We start from the raw sequence: 25,710 nt of genomic DNA on the forward strand, positions 1-25,710 counted from the left end.
ACTCACCCATGAACCTCCCCACGTCTCTGCCCACGACCTCCCTGATGGGCGCTGGGGCGGGGCGGCGGGTGGCTGGACCCTGTGAGGAGGGAATGGGGCCGGGAAGAAGGCTTACAAAAAAGACTTTTATTAAATGAAAGAAAAATCTGTTTGGGGGGTCACATATGAAACAGATATACAAAACTTTACATCTGATCTCACGAAGGAGCCAAAGGCGGTGGCCTTTGTCCCGATGCCCGTGGGAGTAAGGAGGCGGCCTGGGCACAAAGCCACAGGACCTGGTGTCAGTGAACCCCACGGGTCATAGTGCACCGGGAGCCCTGGCCCATCTGCACTCTGCGCAGGTGTGTGCGTGCCACGCAGCCTCACTTAAACCCTGCGCGCACCACCGCTTTCAGCAGGAGAGCCAGGATGCCGGGCTCCTGCACACCATCCCCTGAGTCTCGTCGGCGCCCCAGGCCTCACCCTAAGTGACGTGCTGCGGCAGTAACGGCACAAGCGCCCCCCGCCTCCGATGACAGACCCCATGCTCCAGCCCACACCCCTCCTCTGATGACAGATCCCACGCTCGGTCCTGCCGGGTGGCCTGGCCGAGCTCAATGACAGTCTCTGGCGTGGCCCGCGCTCCCCACGATGCTGTCCTTAACAAGTCGGCCTTCCTGTGGTAAAACTTCTAAAAACACCTATTTCTGCAAAATAATGTTTCTGCAGGTGGAGCTCTGCAAACAGACACGTCCTTCCATGGGTGAGCTGCGGGCCATCCCAGGTCACATGAGGTCACCCAGCTCAGCCTCCAGCGCGGCCGCCATCTCGTCTGCTTCCGAGCTGCCCCCCTCCTCGTCCTCGCAGCTGGATGCCCCGCTGGACTCGCTGGCCGCGTCCTCTTCGTTCAGCTTCCTCTTGTGGCCCCTGCAATGGAAGCAGACGTGCTGTGAGCTGCACCCAGCCCTGATGGCCAGGGCCCATAGCAGGTGACACAGTGACTGTGCCACATGAGGACAGGAGAGGGCAGGGTGGGACCAGCCGCCGGAAAGGGGCATTGGGTCAGTCGCCAGCAGACAGGTTCATGGTCTAGGCCTACAATCTATTTTGAGTTAATTTCTGGATAAATTTCTGACTGTGGCCAAGATTATCTTGCACTTGACATCTAACTGTTGCAGCACCATTTATCGAAAAAGAAACTTCAGTTTTATAAGAGTACGTACATCCCCTGACACACACCTCTGGTTTGGGAAAACATCCCAGAAAGAAGAAACCCCCCAAAGTGCATCTCTTAGAGCCACAAAGGGCACTGTCAGCAGCCACACACACAGGACAACGTCGCCTGTTACTCAAGCTCTATCACAAAGATGCTTCTGCAACAGACAACAAACGATCCGATCGTGAGAAACACTCCCCAAACAGAAAACAGCAACCGACCCCCTCAAAACAGAAAATTCAAAGAGGACAATAAACACTGAAAAAATAGCGCGAATTAATTAGAAAGTGAAACGGAGGAACAGTTAGGAAGCACCTCACCTCTCAGGCTGGCAGGATTAGGGGTGGCCCTGGGCCTTGCGTGGGAGTAGGACTGGCCCTGGGACGCGAGTTCCCGAGCCAAGACGTGCAACAGGCACGTCTCCCCACGAGGAGACACGTCCCCGGACAGCCTCCCGCTACGCCCAGCGAGGTGCTGCGGGGCGGGCGCTGGACGGGAGCTCGGCACCCTCAGCTCCTCGGCTCATGCACCCATGGCCTGGCACCCGGAACCGCCCCCCACCCGAGGTCACACCCCCCCACACTGAGCTCAGAAGCTGAGGGTCCCCCACATCCTCCACCTCCAGCCCCGCCCAGAGGGACACATCCTGGCAAAGGAGTGGGCAGCGGACACACGTGTCTAAGTCGCGGCCTTCCATCTGCACCAGGTAAGCAAAGCGTCACTCTGGATGCTCCACTGTCGTCACGGTTACGAGAAGAGCTGCAGGCCGAGCAGCCTTGGGGTGAGGCGCATCTCCGTTTAAAAAACCACTCCGTTTTACGCTGTCACTTACAGACAAACGTGAGGTGGTGGGATGAGTTGACAGGTGAACTGTGGGTCTCTGGAGCCTGAGCTCAGAGGCCTCGTGGAGCAGCCGCGTCTGGGAGGGCAGCGGGCCCCCAGAGCATCCTGCCTCAGCCTAGAAACAGCCCTGCGGCAGCCGCACCCGCCTCAGACAGACGGACACAGGACAGGGCACAGCCACAGACCACAGCCGCCTTTCCAATCAGTGCCCACAGTTGGAGCTGGGCGCTGGGCCCCGCAGGCGGCGTGAGGGAAGGGAAAGTCAACTGGAAAGAACCCGTTCTCTCAGGCCCCATTTGCACCTTGAGGAGGCTGGGCTGGGAAGAGGAGAGGGTGCCAGGGCCTGGACACGAGGATGGGGCCGAGTGGGTCCCTGTGATGCTTCCAGGAAAGGCGCCAGCCAAGCTGGGGTGGGGCGCCGGGCAGGGGTAGGCGGGGATGCAGGGCTGGAGCTCTCAAACCAAATCAGAGCAGACACGGGGCCCCGGGCCGGCCCGACACTGCAGGCTGACTCTGGACGTGCGGAGATGCTCGAACAGAAGGAGTTACTACGTGTGATTAATCTGAAGCACCCAGATTATTTCCCTTTGTTGAGTGGTGAACATGCAGATACATTTAGAAACGTCATGTAGAAACAGTTTTGAAAGACTGCTTACTTCTTTATCGTTCAAACCACTGCACACAACCCCAATAACCACATTCCTCACAGGGGTACCACCTCCCAGGGACAGAACTGGAGGTCGTGCGTGCGTACATGTGCACAGCAACAATACATGTGCGGTGAACACACGGCCCCAGGCGGGTCCTGTTCAACTGTGGATGCTGGCCCCAGGCAGGGGGTGACCCAGGCCTCATCCCCAGCTGCACGGCCTCGGCCGCAGCAAGACCCTGAGGTCATGGGCTGTCCCTCCAGCTCCTCCTCGGCCACCTTCCACTCCGCGTGCTGGGAGACCCACAGTGAGTCACCGGGGATGGGGTGGGGTGGGGGCGGGCAACCTTCCTGGAGGTAAGAAACATGAAGTGCAGAGACCCTCATGTGCCCCAAGGTGTTTCGATGAGGAGCTGAGGCTGTCAGCGGTGAGCCCCCAGGGGCGAGGATGGGGCCAGGCAGGGCCCCAGGGCAGAGGCACAGGTCCCCACGAGGGGCACTCCGAGCCACTTGTCGACAAAAGCTTCTCAACCGCATCTGGAGACACTGCCGCAGGGGCAACGGCCCCTCCACTCTCAGGGCAATGGCCCCATGGGCCTCGGAGCCGGGAAGACGCGAGCCCCAGGGAGGCGCCCGCAGCCAGCCAGGAGGGGGGCCCACAGCCTACTACAGCCTCCACTCAGAGACGAACGCCAACGTGCTGAACCCTGGGGGTTCCACAGGAGGAAGGCTCTGGGATCTTGGGGTCCAACAGGCGGGCTTGCCAGGGACGAAAGTCAGAGGCCACAGAGGCAGTGCCCGGGGGTGGAACAGGCAAGCCCTCAGTCCCGGTTACACAATGTTTGGAATAATCTCACGTCCAACACAATTGAGTTTTAGTGCTTAAATTACCTCAAAGGCTGGAAACAGCTGCAAGCCATGGTTAATAAAGGCCTGTAATTGAGACCAGCTTCCTCTCCTCTCAGCAGAACAAGCAATATTTGTGTTTTGTTTCCACAACCAGCTGCACAGTTCCCTAGGGAAACGCTAACAGATTTAATTTGGAGAAAATTTAAGGCCCGAGAGTCATCTCAGATTTGATGTCGAATAAAGCAACAACGTGAACAGGAACACAAACACGCATGCAAATTTCCTCCCCCAGGGCCCACTGTCTGAGCACTTTGCCGTAGAAAAGCATGTAGACCCACACCTGAAGTCTGCTGTTTAGTAAACACTAAATAAAAAACTTATTTTGTATCAACACCTAGCCCAGATCAGACAGAATCCACAGAGCACGTATGTTTGAACTGCTGGTTACAACCCGCTGGGTGTTTTCGGCAAAAAGAAAAGGGCAGCATTGCACCTGGTAAGGTCATTAGTTCACCCATCAAGGCCACGTCGGGTGCAGGTGCGTGCACACGCGTGTTTGCCTGGACAGGTCTGTATTCCGCCGCTGTCCCAGCTGCATTCACAGTGGAGAAGCTGGTTATTTCTGTGCACGTGGGCATTAAGTGGAGGTTACGACTGGCGTTGCAGGGGGGAGGACGGCAGGGCAATGTGCCAGGAACAGGGCATCAGGAGGGAATGGCAGCCTGGTGCTACCAGGACACAAAAGGATCTGAAAAGAATGTCTCTCTCATTTGGAAACATGGGCCATTCTTACAAAAATGAGGAAACACCTGATCTGATCCAGCAGTTTTGGCAAACCCTGAGCTGAGCACCCCAGGAGCGCCTGCCCTGTGGTGTGGAAGGCCACTGGGGCCCCGAGGCTCAGAGGATGCCGCCTGCCGGGTGGGGTCCCGCCCGGCCCGGCCACAAGGGAGGCTCTGCGCGTCTTCAGAGACGCACATGTGGGGAGCGTACCACGGCATCAGGGCATGCGACCCGGGTCAGGACCACAGGGTGAGCGGGCACGCTCCAAGAAAAGCTTATCCAGACCTCATCTGCTCTAACGTTTCTGAAAAGCCTGAGCGCGTTTCATAATAAAAGCAGCTGTCTGAGCCCTTGTGGGATGGAGCACAGGGCTCCCCCAGCCCTCACACCCGGCACAGATGTGGGATCCACGACGCCTGCACCCCTCATATCCTCCACCCTGACAGCAGGACTCCCCACGTGTGAGAACACGGAGTCAAACCATCGTGTGCGGCTGATCACCCAGAACAGAGTTCACAGTTCTCTCCTCGACCCATGGAACAGCGTTCCTATGAAGCGGGGAAGCACAGTGCGCCGAGGGGGCTCCAGCAGCGGAGGGTGCGGTGCCGCCCTCCACCTGCTGCGGGGCACTGGCCTGTGCCCGCCTGAAGGGGCCGCACTTTCTCCGCAGGTCAGTTCACCTACAGGACGGCCTGCAAGTCAGACCAGATGGCCAGAAAGACACAGATGCAGACACCCACAGGCGCTCATGCAGCGAAGCTGGACCCGGCCGCCTGCTCAGAAAGCAGGGAGGCCTCTGCCCTCTGGGGACCCCCTCAGGGTTCCCACCCCTCCCATCAGGGTCCCTGATGCCAGGAAGATCTTTTTGCCAAAAACAGGATGGTGCACGCTCACCACGTGGGAGGCGCCCAGCCCTCGCTCACCTGAGCCCGCGGCCGTCTGCCACGCTCCTCTCCAGCCGGCGCCCCCTTGGCGCCCCCAGGGCTTCGGGCGGGCCGTGCCCCAGTTCCTCCTCCGGAGGCTCCTCCTCTTCCCGTGGTTTCTTCTCGCTGTCGCTGTCGTCGCTGCCCTCACCCAGGATGTCGTCCACCTGACAAGGGGCTGAGCGTCAGCACGGACAGAGCACCATCCCGAGGAACCCGCCCTGCGGCCCCTTCCCAAGACGGGTCTCAGTGCTGCCTGCTCCAGGAAGACACACGGCAGCTCCTGCAGCTCCGATGTGGGGTCTGCCCGGGCGGGAAGCGGCGGCCCGGGCTGTGCCTCCTCCCCCACTGAGAACTCCAGTGCCCAACAAATCACCATTTCTGCTGGAGCCCCGAGTCAGGGAGGCCCAGCGCCCAGGACAACGGCCGGTGCCCTTGGAGCCCTGTCCCGGGTATGTGCCCCACACACCTGTGCACACCACGGCTCTACAGGGCCCACTTCCCTGCAGAAGTCGTGGACGCACAGTGGACAGTGGGGACGCCTTGGAGGAAGGCCCTGGAACCTGGCATGGCCAGGATTAAAAACCCTCTGATGAAATTTGGGCGATGGGGTTGAGGGGGGACATCCCCGCCCCAAATAGAGCAGCTCTGAGCAGGAGGGCTCAGACCAGCGACATCTCCAGCTGAAACCTACACGTGCAGCTGAGAAGGGACAAGGCTCACGCATGCATGAATTAAAGCACACACACGCTGCGTCGACAGTCCAAGGACCGGTGGTGGTGTTGGGCCCACAAGGTCTTCCAGGCGTCCCTGGTAGTGCAGATGGTAAAGAATCTGCCTCAATGCTGGAGACCTGGGTTTGATCCCTGGGTCAGGAAGATCCCCTGGAGAAGGGAATGGCTACCCACTCCAGTAGGCTTGCCTGGAGGATTCCGGGGACAGAGGAGCCTAGTGGGCTAAAGTCCACAGGTCACAAAGAGTCAGACGCGCCTGAGTGACTACCACTTTCACAAGGCCCTCACACGGAATGCACCCTCTTCAGTTGAGCTGAAGGCCTCCATTTCTCCCATGAAACATGAGAATGCCCATGAAGGGAGGCAAGGCAGGACTCCTATGCTGAGAGACGGCACTCACTGCTCCAAACAGAACCACACGTCCGCAGACACGAAGCGCCCAAACTCTAAGAGTCTACAGTCTCCTCCGAGAGGCTGCCCATGGTCCACGGGCGGGGCACAGGCTCCCCGGGTGGGGCCAGAAAGCTGCCTCCCGCGCTGCCCAACGCTGACCAGTCGCGTCCCGCCGGGCCGCGCCGGGCGGACAGAGGGCAGTGCGGGCTCACCTCCTTGTCCATGCTCTCCAAGTCCTCCTTGCACAGCGTGTACAGCGGCATGGTTTCCGACATGCTGGGCTGGCGCTTCCTCCGGGAAGGACCAGGCTGCTCCCCATCCTGACTGTCGGGCAGGTCGTCACCAAACACCTGCTGGGGGCGTGGCTGCACCGCCCTGGAAGGGAAGTCACAGCCCATGAGCACAGCCGGCCCGAGCCCGACTCTCAGGACAGGTACACACGTGCACACACACACACACACACACAGTATACATACACCGAGGGTGCACACACCCACCTGGGATACACATACACACACACGGTATATGTGCACTCAGGGTGCACACACCTACCTGGGGTACACACACACAGGGTATGCACACACACCCGGGGTACACATACACACACAGGGTATACATACACTGAGGGTGCACACACACCCACCTGGGTATACACACACAGGGCCCACACACACACATATAGGGTATACATATACACACAAGTTATAAACACACCCAGGGTAAACCTACACACACCACCAGGGCGTGCACACACACACACAGACAGTATACATATTCCCAGAGTACACACACACAGGGCATACACACACCTGGGGTGCACATACACACAGAGAATATACATATACCCAGGGTATACACACACACCCCCTCAGGGTACACACACACACAGTATATAAACATACCTGAGGTACACACACCCCCACCCACACAGCATATATACACACCCAGAGTACACATACAGAGCACACACGGGAAACCTGAGCTGTGAAGACACACGCTGCCTCATGGGTGGCGCCTACTCGGGTTTCATCAGTCTTTGTTTACGAAGCCAAAGCCCAGCAGGTCCAGCCAGAATGCGGCAGGTCAGGCTCTCCTGTCCTCAGGCTGAAGGGAGACACTGACCTCCTCTCTCACCAACAAGCCACACTGCTCAGCACCGGTCTGGCGGGGTGGGCAGGCAGGGTGAACACTTGCCCGGAAGCCCGCGTAGGGGGATCTGCGCTCCATGTGAGGTCAAGCAGCCACAAGATCTCCATACAGTCCCACATCAGGTCACATCAATAGCCACAGCTCTTATGAGTGTGGAAAAACGGCAGCAGCATCTTTGTACTAGAAACACACCTGTTACAGCCTCCCTCCAGATCCAGAAAGGGAAAGGAGGAACATGAGCGCCCTCCACGGGAGGCGGAGGCCCGGGGTTCCGCTGGGGTGGCTCCCTCGAGTGCAGACTCCGCCCAGCGCACACGCATGCCTGCCCCTCGCTGCCTCGGGCTGGGGCTCCAGGGACCCTGCAGGCACCGCCAAGATGCTCCCTCCTCCAGGGACAGGACGGGCTTGGCCACCACTCCCCCTCATGGCCTCCCCTGCCAGATGGCAATCCACCGGGCAGGCAAGCGGCAGGCGGGCACCCGCCCTCCATCAGCCAGAGATTCCCCAAAACCCAAACAAGCCACGCTTCTCCATACGTTTCTTTTCTACTTGGAAAACAGTCGTGTGTGACCCCAAGGACTGTAACCCTCCCTCCAGGCTCCTCTGTCCATGGGAGTCTCCAGGCAAGAACACTGGAGTGGGTAGCCATTTCCTTCTCCAGGAGATCTCCCTGACCCAGGGATAGAACCTGGGTCTCCAACACTGCAAGCAGATTCCTTACTATCTGAAGCACCAGGGAACTGGAAAATAGTTGCTCTTCATTAAAAAGGTATTAACATGCAAAGGTTTGCTGTGTTAAGAAGAATGAGAAATAGGTATTTTAAAGATGTCTCCACAGTCTCCTAACACGGTGACCACCAGTTGCCGAAGCCCCGCCGCTCCAGCCAGCTCTCAGCATCCCATGCTGCCTGCATGGCTCCCCAGGCCAGAACACCCGCGCCACCTACAGAGACTGGGGGGGTCAGACGGCCACGAACCACTCCCCGCCCCGGTGCTAGCAAGCCCATAGCAGCCCCCATGGCCGACCTGGGAGAAACAGAGACACGCACACGTTTACAGCGGCCCTGTCTCTTAGAGTCCAGAGCTGGACACGCCCCCGATGTCCTCAGCGAGTGGGCAGTCACAGAAACTGCTGCACCTCACACCACGACGCCCTCTGAGCAGTCGACACAGTGACGCTGGGGCAGAGTCTCCAGGGAGCCGAGCCGGGCGGAGCTGCCAGCCCACCAGCCCACGCTTTCGGATGACAGGACAGGGACGGGCACAGACCAGGGGGGCCGTGGGAGGTGGTGGGGGGAAGGGGGCCAGCGGGGGTGGGCAGGGCAGCTGGGGATGGCAGGGGGCCCAGAGGGGGTGGCCACTCCAGGTCTGGACCGTCGGGATGGGCATCTCAGCTCGATGAGGGCAGCAGGTCTGGAGATGTGGGCACTGGGGGGAGATGGTTAAAGGGTCCCTGGGCTCTCTGCCATTTCTGTTAACTGCCTGTTCACCCACAATCATCTCCAAAGAAAACCTATACTAAAAAAAACAAGACATTCACAACCTGAAGCATTCAGCTACGAAGGGGCATAGAAGAAGCTGTTTCAGCGGCTGACCCGCTGGGAGACAAGTGTGAGGCATGCTGCCGTGGCCCCGACCTCGCACCCTGCTCTCCAGACACAGCCCTGGCCCAGCGACGCTGTGGAGCCGCGCCTGCCACGCAGGCAGCCCGGACCGGGGCCCCAGCCCAGTGGCTCTGAACGGCAGCTGCTCTCCCCTCCACGGTCCCAGCGGCGACCTACACACGGAGATCCTGGTGAGAGGCGCTCCACCCATGTTCCCCAAGGACCTCTGACTCCAGGCCCCTTGCGGGCTGGCACCTTAGCCCAGAACCAGAACATCAAAGCAGGAGCTCCCGAGACTTACGACTCCCAAACAAGTATCAGACGGAAGCAACCGCCTAACGGCTGTGGTGTCCAGTCACAACCGGGTCTGCCCTAGGGTTCTGGATCAGAACACCCCGGCATGCTGCCCCCAGGAGCGCAGCCCACCCTGCCCTCCACACACGTGTGGGCAAGGCGCCATGTCCAGGAAACAGGACCGGAAAGGGTGGATGGCCCAGGGGGTGGCCTGGGCTGCACGCTCGGAGGCGAGCCCTGCACCCCGTCAGGCTCACCCTCACAAGGAGGAACCTCAGAGACGGAGCTCACTGCAACACTCCGGAGAAGAGCTTAGTGGAAGGATGAGTACACAGCGAGCACGTGCCATGCTGCGACAAGCAAGACGTGCCACACATGCGCGAGGAGCGACAAGACCAGCTCCACAGAACAAGAGCCCCATGAAGCTTCTGGGATGACAGAACACAGAGCTGCATCCCAAAACCCAAACGCTGTTTAGGATAAGCTGCATGAGCTACTCTAGAAACACTGGGCCGCTTCTGTCCAGATGGCGTGCCTTCCACAGACACACACCGAGGCCAGCGCAGCTCCAGGGCCCTCAACCCACCACCCGAACACCTGCTCTCCGTCAGGGAGGACCTAACAGAGAACACGACAATCACCGCAAAGAAAACCCCAGCAGGCCACGTGTCCACATGGCCGAGGAGCCAGCACCGCTCGGCCGGCAGCACGGGGCCAGCATCTTCTGACCCAGGCAGTGACGCAGCCCTCTCACAGCGACCGCCACCCAGGAGGACCAGGGCAGAGCTCCCAGAAGCCAGCCGGGAAGAAGCATCGGCTCAGGATGCGAGGCGAAGGCCAGTGAGGTGGAGGCGGGCCCACAGGGCTGCAGCGGCCAGAGACGTGTCACAGCGCAGCCGTGTGTCCGAGATGGGCCAGGGCCGGGAGGCTGCCGGGCAGGACTATGGGGCTCAGCAAGCCTTGGGCGAAACAACAACCAACTGCCCCATTTATCAGAGTCAAAGATGTCCACGACCTTTAACCCAGCCAGAAAGCAACTCCACGGGAACAAAAGCAGCACACGGGCTCACGACACATCTATTTAAACGATTAAGTATCACGTCGTCATGAAAAAAAAAATCAAAGCTCTATCAGTGACCACGCTCTTAGTTTCAAATAACAAAACCACCAACCAACACCTAACTGAAACTGGCCTCAACAGCTGGAGCCCAGCAGCAGGACAGATACACAGCCTACAGTCTCCAGGGCCCATGTGCCTGCGCAGGGCGGGAGCTGCTCCTGACAGGCCCGCCCTGTGTCCCAGAGATGCAGCCGGCAGGGCAAGGCAGGAGGGCCAGGGGTGCCTCCTGCTCCCTTGCTGACCCTGGGCAGAGGAGGGCCACGTGCCCGTCCAGGCAGAACCACACCTCCTCAGGCCCAGCCCCGCACCAGATGGGAGACCGTGCACAAGGCCTGCCCACACACAGCCTGCTCCTCGCGGCTGGCCATGGCTCAGGGATACCTCCCCGCGAGCGGCTGGAGTACCTGAAGGAGGAGAGCCCCGCGTGGGGCAGGGCGCCAGGTGGCCCAGGGCCCGAGGTGGCTGTGCGGATGAGCTTGCCCGTGCTGGCATCGTAGATCCGGACTTCAGGACCAGGCGGGGCCTTGGGGTGCACGGGTGTTGGGTGGAACAGGGCGGCGGGGAGCAGGCTCTGCCTGTCAGGGAAGGACGCAGGGCCGTCCTCCCTACGGAAGAGAAGGAGAGCTGTGAGAAGGGCTGGAACCCACTGGACCCCGGCAACCCCTCCCACTGGGACGTGACTCTGCAGGGGGCACACGGTTCCTGGCCAGGCCTAAGGCTCTGCCGCGGCCTTGGACACAAGGCAGCACTCTTGCACTATCTCTCAGGCTGTCTGCAGCCCTGCCTGTAAACCCAGCGCCTGCTCTCACGCAGAGGGGCGCCCGCCAGCCCGCTCTCCCCACACTGTGGCCCACGCACCTCTGCACCTGCCCTCCCCGGCCACCACCTCCCTCCACGCTGGACTCTGCAGAGACCCCCGGACTTCACAGAAGCATTCCCAGCCTCGAAACACCTGGAAACCAGGAATCACGGCAGAATGCCGTCTCATGTCTCAGAAGCAGCTCTCCTTCTCCAGGTGGTACCGGGGAGAGGGGCTCTGGGTGACAACCCGCTTGGCGGGGACAGGGGAGAGACTGGTGGGCGTCTCCGCAGACGGGAAGCCGCGGGCTGCGAGGGCTGAGCAGGCCCGCCGCCTGCACCTGTTTGTCAGGGACCGGGTGCCCGGAACTCACCTCTGCGCCCTGGCCTGGTCGTCGCGCAGCGGGAACAGCTGCTCCTCCACCCTGTCCCAGCGCTCCAGGCAGCTCCACAGCCAGTCGGGGTTGACCACGTGCAGCTGCCCACACTCCTGGGCCTGGCGCACCTTCTCCGTGCCTGCAAGCAAACTCGATCCACTCAGAGCCACGGTGGGGGGCGGGGGCCCTCAGGGTGGCAGGGACAGAGGGGCGGGGCTGAGGGGGCAGCACGGAGGGCCGGGGCTGCTGGGGCTGGGGCGGGGTGAGGGGGGAGAGAAGCACGGAGGGGCGGGGCCGGGGCTCGGGGCAGGAGTCGGGGGCCGTCCTAGGAAGCTCCTGAAGGGCCCCGAGCCCCTGCTGCCTCTCTACTTGGCCCCCAACCAGAGCCTCTGGCCGGGAGCTTCAGGCCTTGGGCTCGGCAGGGCAGCGGGCAGGCTGGGAGTGACTCACCGGCCCTTGCGGCGATGAGGTGGGTGGGCCGGGCGGGGTCGTCGGGGTCGAGCACGAGCTGGGTGAGGATGCGCGCGCCCAGCGCCCGGGCATGGTAGTGCTCCCGCGTGCGCTCCACAGGGAAGTTGGTGGGGTGCAGCCCGCTGAAGATGATGGCCACGTCCGCCAGCACCTTGCTGCGCAGCTCGGGGACGATCTTGCGGATGTCGGGGGCCTCGGGGCTCTCGCCGCTGAGGAAGCGGTCGTACTTGGCGTAGTAGTCAGAGTGCACGCGGGCAAGGATCTCCTCCAGGTGCACCAGGTGGTCGTCGTCGTCCGCGTCCTCCTCCTCTTCCTCTTCCATGCTCTGGTCCAGGGACTCGCCCACAGTGATGCCCGACTGCTCGCTGTTCTGGGACTCGGTCTCGGCCTCCTTGCGGTCAGCGCAGCCGCCGCCAAGCACGCACAGCCCGTCCCTCTCCCCGTCCTCCTGCGCGTCTGCCGGCACGCCGGGGCTGGGCTCCCCGCAGTGGTTGGCGCCCGCGAGCCGCTCCCCGGCCAGGCTTGGGGGGCCTCCCTGAGGCGTGGCCTTCCCGGCTTCGCGGGCGGCCTGGGGCTTCCTCCGGGTCCGCCTCTCCCCGCTCTCCCCGTCGGAGGGGGTGGGCGAGGGCTGGCCCTCGGACTCGCTGCTGCTCCCGCTGTCGCTGGGCATGTCCGGGTCCGGGTCGGGGCCGGCTGGACCCCGCACAGGCCTCTTCTCTGGCGGAGTCTTTCCGCGTGGCTGGGAGCCCGCCGAAGTTCCGCGGCCGTCAGCAGAGGGGGTGCGGGCAGTGGACCGGGCGCCCCTCTCCTCCTCCTGGCAAGGCCAGCATCCCCGAGGGCCCGGGCCCCCATTGAGCTCCCGGGCGGGCCTCCCAAGGCCGTTACTCTCCACCGCGGATGCTGGCCTTCCTTCCTCGGGGTCCCTGATGGATAGAGGCTGCTCTGCGGCGTCGGCACCTTCAGGACGATCGACCAGGCGAGGACACAGGAGACAAGGCCACCATTACTCAATGAGCGACAGGAAGCCTCCTGTGGACTTGCTGCCCGCCTGCCCGCACCTGTGGTTCCAGACACCTCTGGACGTTGGCACACACCAGGAGGTGGCCAGCGGGCGACTGCTCCAGGCTGGCCGCCTCGTCGGTCACTGTGTTAGGGGCTCCACAGGGTCCGAGACGTGTGGACCGCTCTTGGCTCCCAGGCTGTGGTCAGAACGCCCCTGCCTCAGCCATGCAGGGTGCCCTGGGGCCTCCCTCCCCCCGCCAGGCCTCAAAGTTCTGCTTCAGCCACTGCAGCAATAACTGTATTCTCAAAATAATTTAAGGGCTAAAGATTATCAGACACTTTAAACGCTCTACTGTCTGGAGGGGCTCCATGCAGGTCTGGGCAGGGTGCAGCGGCCCCGCCTCTGCAGGAGCCCCCACATCGCACCCCTGGGCCTGGCTGTTCTTTCCAGGGAGAACCAGGAGGAAAGGGAGAGTTCAGGTGCATTAAGTCAAGTAGCATTCTTCACTGGACTCAACAGGAAAAAACGCTCAGGCTAATACTGTTACACTGAAACCAAATAGTATCAGTGTAACAAACAAACCCACCCAACCTCTCTGATGCCGAAACAAAATAAACTGAACAAAACCAAACCGAACCCTGAAGGAGCAGTAGCCACAGCTGAGACGGGACCGAGGCTGGCGCACTGCCCGACGGCCGGGGACCACCCACCTCTCTTCCTCGCTGGGGGCTCCCGGGGCGCGGACGGGGCGTGGATGTCCCCAATGCCCTGGAAGTAGACGTACTTCTTCACGGTTATCAGGTTGGGGGCGAACTTCCAGACGTCTTCTCGGTCGTCGATGATGCAAACCATGGAGTCTCCACAGGGAAAGAGATTTCTGGAAGTAATGCGCACCACTAGTTCCCTTTATGGAAGTCAGTCCCCACCAAACGTCTACACCGTCTCTCACGTGGAACCAACGGAGAGCAGACTAACCAGAACCAGGCACGAGCTGCACAGACGGGCTTGTTTAAAAAACAAGACTCTCAACATTTCCAGGGAAAGCGACACCAAGGCTGCCAACACTCCTCCCCTGTCTGGTGCTCCTCGGGGCAGGAGCAGGACAGAGTGAGGCGGCAGGGCTGCGGAGAGCCCTGCCTGGGGGAGCTGGCACGGACCGACGGGCCCGGCCAAGGCCCGTGCCCTGTGAGAGCTACCGGCTCTGGGCAGGAGGCAGAGCCCCACTCGCGTCTCAGCTGGGCATGAACGTGACGTTAGGACAGAACAGTGACGCTGGGTGCCAGGGGAGCAAGGGTCGAGCAAGCCTGAGGGACACGGGCCTGCTCTGGGGTCTCGTCACCTGGCTTCTGCCCCCAAGGCCAACATTCAGACAAGCAAGTGCAAAGACAGAGAGTCAGAGAATGGTGCTCCCTGCCCTCCTTCCAGGCCTGAGGAACAAACCCAGCAGAAGCACCTGCCACGGCTCAGGTTTTCTAGCTGCCACTAAAGGCAGGAAAAACGTTCACATGTCCGAAATGTTTTCTGTGAGTCTGTTTCCACGGGCACAAGGTACCTACAATGACTTACACCAGCGATGCTTTCAGCACCTCTAACTCCAGCGAGACCAGGGAAGAGCTCGCAGCCAGAAACCTGCCCCACCAAGCACCTCCGCCTGGAGCTGCCAGGAGCCCTGTCCCTGGATGCCCCGTCCTCAGGTAGCTTCTCCCTTGACAAGCATCACACCTTCTCTCGTGCCTGTATCTGCTCATCCAGATGCTCAACCTGTAGGCATGAGCGCTGTTTCCGGACAAGTGCCCAGGCTCTCTTATGTACTACAGATGTGAACAGGACGTCCTGAACCTGAAACTCGAAATGTCAGCTAAGGGTGGCCAACACCAGCCAAAAGACCACACCCGAGCCAGGGGTATGTACCCCCTTACTGGGGAGAGGCTGCTTCTCTCTAGGTAGAAAACGGGGAAATTCCTTATACAAGCTGAGCAAGAAATTCGCAATATGAAACAGGCCTTCAGTGAGGGGTTGGAGGCCAGGATGGGAGGGGCCTGTGGGGTGGAAGGAGGCAGGACACTGACGGCAGGGTCAGCACACGCGAGGCCCTGAAGGAACGAGGCCCCGGGGGCGGCCGGGGTCTGCAGGCGCTCCGCCCCAGGTGCTCGCCACGCTCCCTCCCACACGTGTGATCCCGGGCTCCGGCCCGAGCCACCCAGGAGCCACCACTGACTGGACATTCAGAGAAAGCAGGCAAGGGAGGGGTCTAGTTGGAAGACAGCGGCCATCCACATGCCAGAGTGGACGCTGGGGACTGGGAGCGGATACGGAACCAGCAGCCAATGCTCCAGACGCAGACTTTACGACAGCAGGTGCACAGCCAAGCACCTACCTGAGGTTCCCTGTTTTGGAAAACGGGTCAATGCATTCGTCCCGCGATAATATTCGATGAGAAAACAGCTTCTTCTCAGGATCTAAAAAGCCTTTGAAAAGAAAACAGGACACGGTCATGTGTCTGAGATGCACTGCCATCCCACTGTGAGATGGGGAGACACGGAGCCCGCCCCCCTTAGGGGAAGGGGATCGGTCCAGATGCTGACGGCACCCCCCACCCGGATCCTGCTGGCTCAGCAGACGAGGTGAGCACAGCTCAGTGCTGCCCCAGGAGCCCAGGGTCTGCCAGTAACCAGCACGGGGACCCCACACAAGCCACGGCTCCCGGGAGGGGCCTGTGGCCCGTGCGGGTCCCTGGGCCGTAGTGTTTGTACAGCAGAGGGGAGAGCAGGGTGTCCGGGCAGCGCTCTGAAACTCGCCCCGACAGCAGAACGGCGTGGACACGGACGAGGAAGCACCTACCCAGCCGTGCACGGCGCCAGTGCTCAGCTGTTCCCAGGGTCACTGAGCACCCACCAGAGCCCTCGCCCTTTGATAGGACCCCGAGGTCACAGACTCGACACTCACACTGACTGCTGTCTACCGACTGTCCGTCAACTGAGACAGACACGTCCCTGGTGACCAGGCTGGCAGCCCCGAAGGTCTCTGCCTGTATAAGAAAGCCCTCACAGAGCGCTCCTACTTCCCCACGCATCTGTGATCCTGACCAGCCTCTCCAGTGGCCTGCGGCATGCAGCTGACAGAGAGTCAGGGGCTTGCACTCGGGACTGGAGCGCGACTGCCGCCGAGCAGAGAGGAGGTTCTGGAGGACTGGCCTGCCCGCGCCCCAGCCACCACCGCGGGGCCAAGGCTGAGGCAGGCAGAGCCTCTGACCTTCCCTCCATCTGCAGGACCCACCGTTGAGAAAGAGAGGAGCCAAACCCACACGCAGGCCGTTGAGTGTCCAGAGCGGGACAGAACCCCATGAGCCGCTCACCTGCGATGGTGTGCGCGTACAGCCGGCTGCCGAACGTGAACACGTGCAACTCGTACAGCCGGGCCACCTTCTCCAGGAACTCCTTGCAGTGGGGACGCAGGCGTGTGTGCAGCATGGGCTCTCCCCGGCCCAGCTGGAAGTGGAAGATGCCCTGCAGAGAACAAGGCCGGTCAGAGGGCAGCACCGACATGCGGCAGGTGACAGCCACCAGGCTGGGGGGTACAGGGGGGCGTCACAGCAGCACAGCCTGCCGCGCCACACAAATGCCTCCCTCTCTTATGCTCTGTAAGGGGGGTCAGCCTTTTCCTGCAGTAACCGCCCAGGTGAGCACTCCGGCTAATCCCAGCGACTGCCCAGAACAGCCGGGTGGCCTGCGATAGCTTCCTGTGACAACTGTGGCGCCTTAGCTGTCTGAGGACCGGGCACCAAGGGCCTCACGAAGTCTCAGGACCCCGGTGGACACTCACGCACCAACCATCTCACAAGCACCTGGGCAGGCAGCCAACCGCCGCAGATTCCAGGGTCTATCCACAGTGCCTCCCGGAGCCAGAAAGGAAGGTAAGCAAAGAGCCCCACACAACTCAGCCTAACTTCCTTACGGTTATAAAATGCAACTCCACTGACTGACAGCACAAAACCAGGTTCATCTTTAGGAGACAGATGAGATCAGTAACTCCAACCTGCTCACACGTGATCAACACGCACGTAAGTCTACTCTCCTTAGAAAGTTAAACTCTGATCCTTTCAATTCTGTTTATCGTTCATTTTCCCGTAATAATAAACTCGAAAAGGAAATGACCTGAGGCATTGTTAAGTTTTCACTGGCTATAAATCTGTCACACTGTTCACGATGGGGCTACTCTGGTAAAACACTTGGGAGTCGAGATGGTACAACCACCACCCAGCCCCACCCCAGCCCCATGCTCAGTGGTAAACCGTCTGGACGCTGCAACAGAAAAACCCTCAAATCCCAAGTGAGGGTATCCGAGGTTAAGGGTTCAACCCGCCTCTCTAACTGCTGCCCACAGGTCTGGGAGCTGCAGTGGTGGGGAATCGGGGGGGCACAGAGAAGCCCCTGGCAGTGGGCATGGTCCACGCGGCCCCAAGGACACCTTGCTACCACTCGTGCTCACACTGGGCGTGATGCAACTATTAAAACTCTTATGAAACGAATGGAAATATCCGGCTCTGCAGTGGACAAGCCCCAAGTGGCTGCAGTCGCCACCGCGGCGCCCCACCCCTGCCCACCCAGCTCTGCCACCCGTGAACGCGGTGGTCGTGATGCAGGAAACCGAGACACGTCCACAGGTGACGGCACAGACGGCATGGAGAGCTGTCCCTGGACAGAAGATCCCACAACACAGAAATGCTAGCCACCTGAAAACCTGCACTGCTCTGCGGGAGAGTGGGTCCACTCCAGCCCCCACCAGCTCTCCACTGTCCCCCCACCGCGGCCATGAGCTCAGGGGCAGAGCCTGCTTCCTTCCTAAGCCGAACACCCAGGCTCCTTCCGAGGACGGCCGCACCCCCACCGGCCGCGCCCGCGCCCTGGCCGCGCCCGCGCGCACCTTGTTGGACATCTGCTGGCAGTGCTGCTCCGTGGTGTGGATCAGCGTCTGGTCCAAGTCCACCATGAGCACCAGCTTCCTGTTGCGGTGCAGTCGCTGCTGGTCTTCCCTCCCCAGCTTTTCCGCTTGCTACAGCCGGGGAAGCAAAGAGAAACGACTGAGGAAGGCCATGTGGAGACAAGGTGGCGCTCCATCTTCTCAGGAAACAGAACCGGAAGCTGGGGGTGCCTGCTGCACCCATGCGCCCAGCAGCCCAGAGTCAATGCCCTGGTGCCTAAAGCCCGTTCCGTTTGCTCGAATGTCCTCAAGCCAGTCTGATCGTGACCGCTGCTAGTTACGTGTGGACCAGTGATCGGGGGCGGAGAGGCAAGAGGCTGAGTCTACACAGACTCGCTCAGGGCGGGGCGCGGGAGGACTGAGATGCTGTGAGCCGCGGGGCAGCTGCGGCCATCCAATGAGCGACAGGAATCCCACCCTGTGCTCCCGGAAGAGTTTATGCAGAAAGGCCAAGAGCTACTCTGTCACAACAGAAACAGCAGGAACACTTCCTTCTCTTTTCTACCTCAGACTTCCTTGTTTTGTCTTAAACATACTTACATATTTATGCTTAGATTTCAGTAATTCAGAGAAGTCAGAACCACTTCTCTGGCGTGGTCTTTTCCACAAAACACAAAATAGGCGTATGTCGTTTACAAACACAGTGCTTTGACTGACAGCTTACAGAGACGCAGAGCTCCAGGGCTCCCTTAACAAGACAAGAAGCCAGTCCTCACGGGGCCTGTGCTGGCGCCCTGTCCTGGCGAGGCTCGCACCTGTGTGGGCCCTGACCCAGCATCAGGAGGCCTCTGGCCAGCACAGCCATGTGACTCTTGCAATGTGTAAGAGCAAGCTTTCCGTTCCCAAACCTCCCCGCAGCACGCGCATGTCTACTAGTGAAAGCATGCACTGGGCCCCCACGCCCCCGTGGCCAACACCACTTAGCCAACAGCGCTTACTTCCTGCACAGCCTTGCTCCCAGGCAGGGGCCTTCGGTGCCACCAGCTCACGACCTTGCCTGGCCGGGGCTCCCCGCCCAAGGTTGTCTTCCCCTCTGAGCCCAGGCTCCGGAGGCAGCATCCCGGAGAGCTCCCACCCCAAAGGCAGGGAGATAACAGGAGAGGCACGGCCCCTGTCCCGCGGGCAGGCCGCTTGCTTCACATGGACCATCTGTGCACTAAGGTCACTTGGGACAGTGACGAGAACAGGCCTGCCCTCTCCGCCCCCACCCCTGCCCTGACTGAGAAGTGCCCCCAGGACCACCTTCCCAGCCCCGGCCCCCCAGGACACCTACCTCGGAGCTCACCATGAGCTCGGGGACGCTGTGCACCATGGACACGGTGGCCGTGGACAGCGGCACCTGCTGCCGCCCGTTCTTGCTCTGCAGCCTGCGGAGAGAGGGGCGCTGAGGCTAGGGCTCTAGCTCGCTAACTCACGGGGACTTTAGCTTGGTCTGGTTCTAGTGGACGTGTGCTGAAGTGTCCTCCCCATCTGGAAACACAGGAGCGCTGAGGAAGAAACTAAATCACACTCACAAAGTTCCCTTTGAAAATAAAGACGGTCCCAGAGCCCCACAGCATGAGAAACAGAAGGGTCCACACCGCTCCACACGCGCGAACCCGGGAAACCCTCGACCACAGGGGCAAACCCGCCCAGGCCAAGACACGCCTGGGCGGGAAGTCCAGGCCAGGTCCGGGACGGCTGTCCCCAAGGGTCGAGGAGGAGGGCTCGTCACAGCTGCTCCCACCACACCGGGGTGCATGCCTCCCGAGGAGGCAGCCGGCCCATGGTGTATGGGGGAGAGCGGCACCGCCGCCTGCACCCCAGCGCTCGGCCCTCGCCCCCACAGGCCCCGCCGCTCCCGAGCGCCAGCACTTACTGGGTCAGGTCCTGGCCACACTCGGCGCACAGGCCCTTCATGACGACGGGGTGACTACATCCTTCTAAGCGCACCAGGACAGCCCTGGAAACGGGGGAGAACGAGCCCGTCAGCACGAGCTGCAGCCCCTGGGCTTATCGGATGCCCCAGGACTGCAGGGGGTCACGCCACCCCCGGGCCATCTCTCTGGCGATGAAGTGAAGGGCTTTCCCTTCCGTGTGTCCTTCACGTGAAACACGGCAAAACTACCTACGGAACAATAGAAAGGACTCAGGATGTCCTGTCAGATAACAGAAAACTGTCTCAAAATGCATGAGAAGCTTACATGGGATTCTCCTATGGTTTCTGATAAACAGCTTAGAAAAACTGAAACGTTAATATGACAAAGAACAACTCGTTAAAATACAGACAAATAATAAATGACTCTTGTTTCCTGTAGTCATTCTCAGTCTGGAAAAAGGCTTATGATTAATCTAAATTTTTCTGACAGGACTAATATTCCTAGTTTTCATAAACACAGAAATTGCTGTTTTCTCTGTACATTCACCTCAAATCCTGGTGGCCTGGCAGCAGTCTCTGAAGGGGGGCTTTCAGCTCTGCAACCTGGTGGCTGTGGGTCAGCGTGGTCCCACCTCCCGACCCAGCGGGTGAGGGCCTGGGCGCCTGGCGTGGGGGCCCCTTGGTTGACTCCTCACAGACTCTCTGAGACCTCTCCCGCCTCCCGGGCAGTGACCCCATCCCTGCTGTTCACGACCCGGCTCCCCGTGCCCTCGGCCAGGCACCCCGCAAGGCCTGTGCCGGGCGGGTGGCGCGACCCCTTCCCTGAGGGCCCACTGTCAGCGCCATCTCAACGCCTCCCAGAAGCTGCCCCCTCACCCTGACCCTAGACAGGCTGGAGGAGCGGATGAGCCCCTGCCCTGAGCACACGCAGCTCCCCCAGGTGACCCTGCCCGTCAGCAGTGCCGGCGTGGGGTCTCACCCGCTTCTGTCCTCGGTTCTGGGGTGAGGCCACTGCTGCCACGGCCCCCCACCTTCCCAGATCCCTTCCTGCCAGGGACCCTCCTGCGCGCAAGAGGGGGACGGGCCCAGGACGCGCCTGAGACCACGCAGTGGAGCTGGCAGGCGGACGGAGGCGCTCTGCGCACAGCCTGCCGCGGGTGGCGGGCCGGGGAGAAACAGTGACTGCTCATCCACCATCTCGCCGACGCCCCTCATGCTGCGGTCACAGGCCCCGCAGACCTGCTGCCCGTGAGGCCACAGGGACACAGCGGCCGGTGGGCCCCACACGCCTCTCCTCTCGGCAGGTGCAGCTCGGGCTGACACTTGCCAGGTAATTTGCGGGAACGCCCAGCCCACATTAGAGGGAAGCTGACCTGACAGTCACCTGTGTGTATCCGCAGGAAGCTGCTCCCAAGACCCACTGGTACCAGAGTGAGAGGACGCTCTAGTCCCTTACAGAAAACGGCCCGGTGTGTGCACACATCCTCCTGTGTACACTGGCCATCTCCCGGTCACCGGTGACACCCGCCACAAGGTCAGCACTATCACAGTTGCTGGTATGTGGGAAATTCAAGCTTTGCTTTTTGGAACTTTCTGAATCCCTACCCTCACTGCTCAGATGTTCTGACCCAAAGTCAGCTGAACACACAGGTGGGGAAACTCATGGACAGGGAGGGCCAACTGCATTTTCTGTAAATTACAGGACCACTCAGATCTGCCCCCCCAGGGTCAGAGCTGGGTGTGACACTGTCCAGCTGACTTCGGCATCTCTTCTTGGGCTTAAAAAATTTCCACCCAAAGAGATGCAGTCCCCAGAGAGGGAAAGGGGGTCAGAGAGGAGCAACAGTCACGGCCTTTTGGCACGAGATGCCCTCCCTCTTCAGCTCTGCAGACCTTGCCACGGGCAGGGTCATTTTACCCTCAACCCACCGCACAGTCAAGGGACTGACATGCTGTGAACTCTAGAAACACTTCAACCAAGGAGACGAGCCTCAGAATGGCAAGCCAGCCACCAACACAGGCCCACCTCCCCCGCTGGTGCCTGAAGAGAGGCCATGGGACAGGCATCAGTGCGGTCCCCACACAAGGTATTCCCCTCAACACACAAGGACCAAGCTCTCCGGAGGCTTCTGTGCTCAGGAGCGTCTGTGTCTGCTCTAACGGGGAGCTCAGAGCGCACCGGCTGTGTTAGAAGTAGCGCAGCGTCAAGGAGCGGGTCCCGGTGCGCTGCCAGGTACTGGATCTGGGCGAGTCGGACAGGTGAGGGGCGAAGGGACCTCTTTAGAGCAGTAAACATCTGACTACTGAAGAGCACTGGGGGGCGAGACGTCCAGACCACGGCTGCACTGAAAGGAAGCAGGACTTCTTTGAGAAAGGCTGATTCCAGGGCTGTGTCAGGAAACAGGACCTGGAACAGTGCCTGCTGCCTAGTCCAGGATAATCTGAGTGTTGAAAAAGTAACTGGAAATGGACTATAATCCACTGAATAAGAACCCATGAGTCCACGCCAATAAGTTAGTTTTCCTTACAGTAGAAAGCCAACCAAGAAAGGAAGAAGAAACGAAGGAATTAAAAACATCACCACTGTACAATCCTGATACAAACAGCAGATTCAGACAGACAGGCTACCGGGCACAGACAGTGCTAGTTGGACGTCAAGAAAAGACGCAAGCACGCACCTACACAGCCTCCTCCTGTGCCGGTCCTTATCCATCACCAGGCTTGTTTTCTGATTATTTTATGTGTATATTTTCCTTTCCTTTGGAGACTTCAATGTATCCACATGAATTGAAAAAAAAAGTAGACAAGTGAAAAAAAAGGACAAATAATTAACAGAAATACTTTCTGCTAACAGTGCCCTGTCAGAATATTTCCAAATCAAAATAATTTCAATCCACATACGCAATATGAGGACAGAAACAGACTCTTCTTTCGTCTACTTCCCCCACGGGGATGCCCTGGGTGAAATGCAGCTTAAGCAGACAGCGGTGTGGAGGAAACCCGGGGAAGCCCAACAGGGACCAGGCTGGTGTGTCAGAACCTGCTGGGACCGCGTCTCCTCCTCTGTCTAAAAGGTCAGAACAATCCTCACTCTCCCCGACAGTGTGAGCGCTACAAAAACACACAATCCCATCACAGGTCACAAGAGCATCTGCCATTTCCACTACATCCAGAGACAAGGTCTCTAAGTTCCTGGAACTGTTCACTGCCGGAGAACAACCTCTGGTGTGGTCAGGATGAGACCAGCTGATGACGGCAATGACGGACCCAAGGACAACTCCGGCCATAGAGCCTGGCTCTGGGCTGGTGCTTTACACACCCTCTCACACCTGCATTCCAGGAGAAATGCTACCACTGCTCAGAGTCTCAAAAGGCCCTGGGACAAACAACTGCAGTAAGATACCCCAAGACCTGAAACACCAAAAACCAGAAAACTACCAGAAAATTACCCACAGCTGGGAACTCGTCACTAGGCCAGCTGCTGGGCTGACTGGTGGCATTACCTGACTGGGCTCCTCTGCTTTGCAGGATGGCTGCATGTGAAGGCTCACTAGCTGCTGTGACCAGTAACCAGCCTGCCTGGGCCTTGGGGTCGTTTCCGTGCAGTCAGAGTAACAGAACAACATGGAACAGATGTCTTTCCCTCAGGGGTTTTCTACCCAGTGAAACAGCAGCATCAAGCAGCATGTCCATCGTCCAGGTGGTGGGTTTACAGGCTCCTTAGGGCCCAAGCAATGGTCAAGGAAAACCTGACTTCAAAGCAACGCTGAAAGCACACCAGGGTGTCACACACAGAGAGCCTCTCCCTCGTAAGGCCAGGCGGATGGCTTTGGCAATGGCAGATGAGAGTGCAGCCCAGCCACCTCCCCTGCACTCTGTGGCAGGTACAGAAGGCTGAAGACCTGGCTCTGCCTCCAAAGATGAGAGAAGAGAACTGGATGCGAGATGAGGCACCCAGGACTGTGAGGCAGGCAGGCTCTAGCCATGTGGAACCGGGTGGAAAATGTTCAACAGCCAGAGGATGAACTTGAGCCACCAGGAGAGGAACAGGGGCTAGTGCCCACCTCTCCAGGGAAGGGCCAGGGTGGGGAGAAAGGAAACTGAGCGCCCAGGGCTCTGGGCCCCCCCAGAGGGAAACTGCACCCCAGCCACTGAACAGGAGGCAGGGATGCTCACCTGCCCCAGGTTTCCGTCCCTGCAATGGAAACAACCACACCAGTCATGTGTACACAACTTTGCACACAACAGTGGTCAACTTATAAACAAACAAAAAAATCCCTTCACAAGGTTAAAACGGGTACGACAGCAAGAGCCGATGGTCTAGGAGGATACTACTGCTTGCCCTGACCTACCTATGCCAGAGCCACACCCCCTTCCTGAGCTATGAAGCAAAACTGCCAGGTTTTACAACCACGCTTCACAAGGTTTACTAGGACCTCAACAATTGCACGCCTCCCAACAATTAACGCTGTGACAACAAGCAAGGAGCAGCCTGCTTCTTCCTGTACGTGCTATGACCCCTAGCTTTCCTAACTTACAAACGTGACGTCTTGGGTGGAGACACCTGTCAGAGAGAGAAAAGAACGCAACTGTCTTTCAAAGAGTGCAATTTCGGTGACACAGGGCTTTTTTTTTAAGTTTGTTGCCTCCGATCAGTAGATGACTAGCAGGGACTGTCACCCAGCCTCAGAAAAACAGGCAGAGGCGCAGCTGTGCGCCCTACCTTGCAAACTTCTCCCCGAGCGCAGCCCCTTCAGCAGCAGCCCGGGAGACCCCCTCCCACCCAGTGCCCAGCCCAGGACCCGCTCCCGGCCCAGGCCCAGAGCTTCCTCCAGACCTGGCTTCCTCCCCCGTTACCACTCACCCGGGGGCCACCACCTGGCCCGGCTGCGCGCACAGCTCTCGCACCACGCCCGCGCGCTCCGACCTCAGCCTGCGCTCCGCGCGCACGCAGCCTCCGGAGCCGGTGCGGACAGGGGCGGGCCCGGAGGGCTGCGTGGAGGCGGCGGCCTCGCACACAGCCAGCACGGAGCCGATGCGCACGGCAGCGCCAGCCGCTACCCTCCACTCGAGCAGGCGCAGCGGCCCGGGGCCGGGGCAGCGCACCTCCGCTACGGCCGGCGGCTGGGAACCCTCGGCGGGAAGGCGGCCGCCGGGCGGTGCCTCCATCGCAGCCAGGCGGAGACGCTGCGGAAGGGCGCCGGCAGAGGCTCAGGGCCCGGCGCCCCTCGCCGCGGGCGGGCGACCCCGGCCCAGGAGGGGACAACGGCGGTAACGCTGCGATCCTCAGCCCCGCACCGGCTTCCACCCGCCGCCCGTCCCGCGCCGACTTCCGGGACAGCGTGCGGAGTCACGTGTCGCCGCGCGCGCGCATGCGCCGAGGGCCGTGGCGGACGCACGCCACGCGGGGCCGGAGAGGCCAGGCCTGTCCCCGGAACCGGCCGCTGCCTCTACGGCGCGGGCGGGGCTGGGCCTGCTGGGGACGGGGCTCCTTCGTCGCGTCCACCTCGTGAGCACCAGCATCCTGCACTGGCGACGGCAGGCAAAGCGGGGACCCCGGGCCGCAAACCGCGTCAGGCGCTGCGGCTGGACGTCCTGGGACTACGAGTCCCGGCGTCCAGCGCGCCCCGCGGTATCACGAGTCCCTGTCTGGCGCCGGGAGTCCCGGCATGCAACAGGGGTGT

General features: G+C 60.4%; 1 protein-coding gene across 1 annotated transcript; it reads right to left on the minus strand.

Annotated features, from left to right (window-relative positions):
- Window positions 1-167: 167 nt before the first annotated feature.
- Window positions 168-25,195, minus strand: CTDP1 (CTD phosphatase subunit 1). Its single transcript, XM_068993694.1, has 13 exons — window positions 24,891-25,195; window positions 20,027-20,110; window positions 19,442-19,535; window positions 18,112-18,240; window positions 16,544-16,694; window positions 15,566-15,656; window positions 13,899-14,065; window positions 12,165-13,142; window positions 11,712-11,853; window positions 10,944-11,144; window positions 6,585-6,747; window positions 5,246-5,412; window positions 168-909 (listed from the first exon to the last, which is right to left on the minus strand). The coding sequence occupies exons 1-13, from the start codon at window positions 25,193-25,195 to the stop codon at window positions 768-770; spliced, it is 2,814 nt and encodes a 937-aa protein (XP_068849795.1). The 3' UTR covers window positions 168-767.
- Window positions 25,196-25,710: the final 515 nt, after the last annotated feature.

The sequence above is a fragment of the Capricornis sumatraensis genome, chromosome 21, assembly GCF_032405125.1.
Source record: "Capricornis sumatraensis isolate serow.1 chromosome 21, serow.2, whole genome shotgun sequence".
NCBI lineage: Eukaryota > Metazoa > Chordata > Mammalia > Artiodactyla > Bovidae > Capricornis > Capricornis sumatraensis.